This window comes from Dreissena polymorpha, chromosome 3 (assembly GCF_020536995.1).
Source record: "Dreissena polymorpha isolate Duluth1 chromosome 3, UMN_Dpol_1.0, whole genome shotgun sequence".
NCBI lineage: Eukaryota > Metazoa > Mollusca > Bivalvia > Myida > Dreissenidae > Dreissena > Dreissena polymorpha.
Genome location: NC_068357.1, coordinates 130,905,852 through 130,913,351, shown reverse-complemented (window position 1 = coordinate 130,913,351; position 7,500 = coordinate 130,905,852). Strand labels below are relative to the sequence as shown.

The 7,500-nt window shown below is 37.7% G+C and overlaps 1 protein-coding gene across 9 annotated transcripts in view; it reads right to left on the bottom strand.

The window, feature by feature from the left end:
• Positions 1 to 7,500, bottom strand: part of LOC127871467 (uncharacterized) — a 64,373-nt gene that overhangs the window by 23,681 nt on the left and 33,192 nt on the right. For all 9 annotated transcript variants that reach the window (XM_052414413.1, XM_052414418.1, XM_052414419.1 and 6 more), the window contains 5 exons: positions 4,781 to 4,930; positions 3,790 to 3,922; positions 3,271 to 3,480; positions 419 to 566; positions 1 to 59 (listed from right to left, as the gene is read on the bottom strand). The exon at positions 1 to 59 is cut by the window's left edge and continues 125 nt beyond it. In XM_052414413.1, coding sequence (XP_052270373.1) covers positions 1 to 59; positions 419 to 566; positions 3,271 to 3,480; positions 3,790 to 3,922; positions 4,781 to 4,930 — 700 coding nt within the window. The remainder of the gene's footprint in view (positions 60 to 418; positions 567 to 3,270; positions 3,481 to 3,789; positions 3,923 to 4,780; positions 4,931 to 7,500) is intronic.

Genomic DNA, 7,500 nt, shown 5'->3' with positions numbered 1-7,500 from the left:
CTGCTGTGGACACTGGACGTGGAGCTGGGGTGGGCTGGATGGGACCTGGACTTACATGCCTGTAAAAAAGGGTCAGAATTGTATTCAATACAAAAGCCTGATACTATGATTGTTAATTGTCCACAGATAAGGAAATTACAGTTTTGAATATCGGTAACAAAATAAATAATTTTCCTTTTCATGTTTATGTTGAACTTAGATGAGAACACTTACGAATGATTTCATTATTGAACTGTTAGACAATTTTTTCAATAAAATTTCTTTAAATTACATATATTAAACTTAATGGTTTATTGCTGCAGTAAAATGTTCTATGACCAATAATGGCCCATTATGTTACCAATGTTATGTCCATGTGACATCAGTAGCAACATATGCTCAACAGAACACTTGGACAGATATACACTGGGATTCTCACCTTGGACTGGGAATAGGGGCTGGGGATGGTTTCCGTGTGTCACTAGGGGCCACCTGCTGGGGGATTGCAGGGCCATACTTGCCCCGTGGCTCATTCTTGGGGTCATAGATGGTTAGGCTGAGCTTGGAGTTGTAGCCAAGAATAGCACCTGTGATACACATTGGCTTAAATGGGTATGCATCAAATCTCTAAGTGCATGCATATTTAATTTTGTTACAACTTTTCTACTGATATGTGTTTGTTTACCTGCTTTCAGAAATGTTGGGCATTTTCTAATTAATTTTTTTTCTTTGTTTTCTTCAGAGAAATGTTTTTGCTTACTATGCTAAATCTGTTACATGCGGTAATCATTGAGACCAAGGTACAAACTACAATTTTTACTAACATCAATATTCTTTGTGCTATAAGACTATGTTTACAGGACATTTACTTTCAGGCTATAATGTATTGGAATTATTGTATAAAATCCTTTCTATTAGAACGCACTTCTTATAGAATGAAAGAAAATGAACAGCACACAATATCTTAGCATTATTTTTTTAGGATTACTACTGCGTCTGGAAACATAATGATGAGTGCCTTGGAATGACAGTCCTATTTTGATGACATTTTGGTGCAGGAATCGTTTGCTTACCTTAAACTGATATGCATTATATTTAAAACACTATTAACTAAAACTATTGCTAGCAATAAATTAATTTCAGGTTGTTAAGACTAAGAAATTTTTAAATAAAAATAAAGCAATACAGTGGATAAGATTTTAATGATAAAACAAGTGATGTGTTTGTCAAAAACACAATGCTCCCTGTTGCGCCACTTTGAAATAAAATTTCAATATATCATTTGGCAGGTTTAGAAATTATCTCCCTTTAAAAGCTTATTACTTCCCTTGGATTGTATTTTTTTTACTTTTGACCTTGGAGGATCACCTTGACCTTTCACCACTAATTATGTGCAGCTTCATGAGATACACATGCATGCCAAATATCAAGTTGCTATCTTCAATATTGCAAAAGTTATCGCAAAACTTAAAGTTTTGGGACAGAATGACAGATAGACAGGCCAAAAACAATATGCGCCCGATCATTTGATCTGGGGGCATACAAATAATTGTGTCTGCTCTCAATTTTTTGTGATCCTTCAATGCCTAAGGCTGTGTCCCAGCACTTCTGAATGATTAAATTTTATGCAACTTGGGATGACCTAAAACTATACATGTAACCTTACATGCTATACGGGCAAGTTTTGGTAGGCCAGTCCTGCTTTTGGCTTGTTTGAAGCACATTCCCTGACTTTGTCCCAATATTTATTGAAAACAATAGTTGTTCTACAAATGTAAAAATCATTCTAGGAAAATACTCTAGCAACCCTGAGCTATTCACATCTTTTCTATCAATCTGTTCAGTAATCATTTTGGCAGGAAAACACTTTACTTTTGAACTTATTTTGATATTAATCATTCAAATAATCTCCTGTAAGTCTAATAAAAACCAGTAATCTGTTTAAACGAAAAAATTGAAGTAAAAATGGCATTTACACAAAATGTGTAGCAAAGTGTGACAAATATTACTAACATTACATTGTTCCCAACAAATTCTTAAATTCACACATTTTGAACAAAAAAACAAACAATATCTATGAAACAGAATTGTGTAAATAAAGGCACCTATTGGAAGTTATATACACATTATATATATCAGAATAGATATGTAAAACAGATGGAAACATAGCACATAACTCTTAAGTACAATTTAAGTTATCCTTTAAACACATCACACAGATCTGCTTTATTACACATAACCTGATAAGGAGAATTATTCAAGATCATAAGGAGAATTATTCAAGATCATGAAGTAAAAAATGATTTTATTTCTGGCAACTAAAACTTCTATGCTCATACAGTTTAGCAATCACAGCAATTCAATTGGAATTCAAACAATCCATCAAGTTAATGTCATTCACAATGACAATTTGTTTGAATTACAATTAACAATCTTGAATTTTACCTGGTATTTTGTGCAACAATGATTTTCTATTCCCTGACAATAATAAAATATTACTGGAAAATGACATTCAAAACAAATACTTCTACATACAAATATTTATTAACTACATAAATTCATTCCATCAACATAATAAACAAATAACTTTAACAGTTAAGAGTTCTTGCTTACAGAGATCATACTTCTAACAAACTGCTTGGTGTAAATTAATGAATATACATTGCTTGTAGCTAACTGAAGTAATAAAAACAACATATAAACCATTACAGACAAACAAATACTTTCAAATTAACCAATTGACTAAATCACTAACGCAGCTCGATTTGCAAAACAAAGGTTTACTTTTGGTGCTCTGTGACTAAGAGCAGCTTTTCTAAGGGGCCATTTTTATTGTGTATTTTCTTTAAAAGGAAGTCTCTTTTTTTATTCTAAATCCAGTGTTGGCAGAGAGTCCCTGATTAGCCTTTTTGAACTGCACAGGCTAGTCTGGGACGCCTCTTTACGCACACACATTAAACTGTAATGGCTAGTCTGGGACGCCTCTTTACGTACACACATTAAACTGTAATGGCTAGTCTGGGACGCCTCTTTACGTACACACATTAAACTGTAATGGCTAGTCTGGGACGCCTCTTTACGCACACACATTAAACTGTAATGGCTAGTCTGGGACGCCTCTTTACGCACACACATTAAACTGTAATGGCTAGTCTGGGACGCCTCTTAACGCACACACATTAAACTGTAATGGCTAGTCTGGGACGCCGCTTTACACATACACATTAAGCCCAGTTTTCACAGAACATAGCTTAGGGGAACCTACACATGACCACACACAACTCAGCTCACCTTCCTCTGGCTTGTTATACACGGCAGGCACAATGGGCTCGGAGGAGATGACACTGTCTGGGACTTCACCCGGATGTAACACCACTGTCTTCTCGCCCTCCTGCAGGCTCCAGCTGATGCCCACTATCGAATTCACTGATGCTGCATCGTCAGACTTCTGACGGGTGAACATTGGGATACGTGCCCAGCCCACCGGAACAGCCTGCTTGCCTGCAATAGCCGTACTTGTGTTTCCATATTGAGTGTAACATGAATTCTTATGGCAAAGATGATGAATTCTGAGATTGAGAACAACTGATACATTTCTGAAAAACTGAGGTCAGAATTTTTTCTTTAGCTTTTATTTCTGCTATAGGTTTTTCCAAAAGCTTACTGACACGAAGATGCAAGGTGAACCAAGACCGTTTTGTTTGATGGTGAAGTTATCATAAACATACAAGAGGAACTTTTTCTGTTATTTTGTTGACAAGTTCCAATAACAATATCAACAATCATACTTGAGTTTACAAGAACTGATACCTTTCATGGCTGGATCATTGAACTGGTACTCCACACGAAGGATGGCATAGATATGGGAGCCAAACTCGCGCTCCAAGTCGTAGGGAGCGAGATCGATGTCTCGGTACACAAACCGGTCTTCTGGATACACAATCTGAACGGAAAGAGTTCTTGGAAATTGAAGATCAATGTTATTCAAAAATAGTAGTAAATACCAATATGGAATGGAGCTTCAGTAAAAGGGTTTTAAAGTAAACAAGAACACCGCATAACGGATGCCAACGCTCGGCAGCGAAAGCTTGTCAGAATTATTTTTTTTAGAGGTCACTGTGACCTTGACCTTTGACCTAGTGACCCAAAACTGGGTGTGGGGTGTAGAACTCGTCAAGGTGCATCTACATATGAAGTTTCAAAGTTGCAGGTGGAAGCACTTTGATTCTAGAGCCAATTTTAAGGTTTAAGCACGACGCCTACGGCGGACGGCTGACGACACGACAAGCTGGGAATGACAATACCTCGGGTTTTCTCCGAAAACAGCCAAGCTAAAAATATAACATTTGTATTGGTACAAAGATAACATAAATTTAGACATTTATATACTATGAAGGACAAATCATATATCATTTGTATGAAAAACAAGAGTGCTAACTTATCACACAATGTGAAGGGTGAATTGATTTATGGTTAAAATGTTGGCACAGAAAATAAGAGACAAAACACTGTGGCATCATTGAATGTGAAAATGTTTAATGAAAGCCTTCACCATTCTATATATCTTGATTAAAGAGCCATATTTCAGAAATGCTTCAGGCTTTATATCTAGTAATTATGTTAGCCCAGAAACATGTGACAAAGTTTTATGAAGATATGATTAAAACAATTTTAGTTAGAGAGTGACCAATATGAATATTACCATTTTTTACAAATCATAGCCTCACCCGCTGCAGTTGTTCTCATAATAAACCTTCTTTTTTTTTCCAATGACCTATTGGTATACAGAAGAGCCGTGTACCTGGTATACAGTGTTTCCATAGGCGTCCTGGGTGGTGGACTGGACGCTGGAAGGCATGATGGAGGTATGAGACTGTAGTCTAACCTCACCAAAGTACAGCACCAGGCTCACCTTCAGGCAGTTGGGGTCCACACGGGTCAGCCAGGGCTCCTGAAAGGGTGGATAACAGGACAGATAGCACTCCTTGGTGATAAGAGGGCTCCTGAGAGGGTGGATAACAGGACAGATAGCACTCCTTGGTGGATACCAGGACAGATAGCACTCCTTGGTGGATAACAGAACATATAGCACTCCTTGGTGGATAACAGGACAGATAGCACTCCTTGGTGGATACCAGGACAGATAGCACTCCTTGGTGGATACCAGGACAGATAGCACTCATTGAAAGGGTGGATAACAGGACAGATAGCACTCCTTGGTGGATAACAGGACAGATAGCACTCCTTGGTGAATAACATGGCAGATAGCACTCCTTGGTGGATAACAGGACAGATAGCACTCCTTGGTGGATGTATAACAGGACAGATACCACTCATTGAAAGCGTGGATAACATGACAGATAGCACTCATTGAAAGGGTGGATAACAGGACATATAGCACTCATTGAAAGGGAGGATAACAGGACAGATAGCACTTATTGAAAGGGAGGATTGCAGGACTGATAGCACTCAATGAAAGGGTGGATAACAGGACAGATAGCACTCATTGAAAGGGTGGATAACAGGACAGATAGCACTCAATGAAAGGGAAGATAACAGGACAGATAACACTCATTGAACGGGAGGATAACAGGACAGATAGTACTCATTGAAATGGAGGATAACAGGACAGATACCACTGATTGAAAGGGTGGATAACAGGACAGATAGCACTCATTGAAAGGGAGGATAACAGGACAGATAGCACTCATTGAAAAGGTGGATAACAGGACAGATAGCACTCATTGAAAGGGTGGATAACAGGACAGATAGCAATCATTGAAAGAGAGGATAACAGGACAGATAGCACTCATTGAAAGGGTGGATAACATGACAGATAGCATTCATTGAAAGGGAGGATAATAGGACAGATAGCACTCATTGAAAAGGTGGATAACAGGACAGATAGCACTCATTGAAGGAAAGGGATGATAACAGGACAGATAGCACTCATTGAAAGGATGAACAACAGGACAGATAGCACTCATTGAAAGGGAGGATAACAGGACATATAGCACTCATTGAAAAGGAGCATAACAGGACAGATAGCACTCATTGAAAAGGTGGATAACAGGACAGATAGCACTCATTGAAAGGGTGGATAACAGGACAGATAGCAATCATTGAAAGGGAGCATAACAGGACAGATAGCACTCATTGAAAGGGTGGATAACAGGACAGATAGCACTCATTGAAAGGGAGGATAACAGGACAGATAGCAATCATTGAAAGGGTGGATAACAGGACAGATAGCACTCATTGAAAGGGAGGATAACATGACAGATAGCACTCATTGAAAGGGTGGATAACAGGACAGTTAGCACTCATTGAAACGGTGGATAACAGGACAGATAGCACTCATTGAAAGGGAGGATAACAGAACAGAGAGCACTCGTTGGTAATTAGATGAAGCAAAGTTTCAAATCAATTGCTTGAAAAATAATTGATTTACAAACTTTAAACATGGTATGCAAATAAACTGTCCTGCAAACCAACACAGTGTCTCCAGTATACCCCTCCAAAATAACATTTGCTGGGATAAAAAAATGTAAATTTTCAAGATAAGCTTATGGCATTTAATCTGATACTGATACACATTTTATATAACATTGTAAGATAAAAGTTTATAAGACCATAATCACTCCACCAAAACATCAGACTCAATGTCATCATTTGGGTCATGCTCTGTGAAAAGGGGGTTTAATGCACGTGAGTAAAGTGTTATCACAGATAATCAGGGACAAAACTTTCCGCTTTTTGTGTTTAAATAAAGTCTCTTCTTAGCAAAAATCCAGTTTAGGCGGAAAGTGTCCTCCCTTGTTAGTTTGTGCAGACTGCAAAGTCTTATCTGCACATGTAGTAAACCCCCTTTACATCACAGAGCGTTTCTCATCTATAAGATAATGCTAAAAATTGAAGTGAAAGTCAAGCAGCATGTATTATAGGACTGCACCCAGGTATCCCCATTGATATGGTGCATAAGATCTGGACTGATCACTTATTTCTATGCATTCCCTTGTCATTAAACACTTATTTAATGTTTTTAATTCATCTATAAAATAGGAAAACATTGTCATTGTGTAAATATGTGAGCATATTACTTCATACAAGAGGGCCAAGAGGGCCCTAGTTCGCTCACCTGAGAGGAGTCGGTTCATTCAATCTTTACCTAATGTCAAACTTGACCTAGATATTGACCAGACAAATATCCTGGTCAAGTTTCATCATTATTGAACCAAAACTCTGGCGTATGGAGTGTTTTTGCTTTTGTAAGATTTGAAATAGTGGCCTATATTTTGAGTTACCAAACATCAAACTTTGCTTACAAGGATTTTGTATAATATAATGAAAATTTGGACAATCTAAGGGCAATAATTATGGCATTAATTATGTGATTTTGCACATCATCAAACTTGACTGAGATCTTTCAGCAACTTTGATAAAGAAAGCTTGAGAAATGTGAATGCTAGAGTGTTTACAAACCAAATGTGGACGGACAGACAGCGGACAAAGACCAATCCT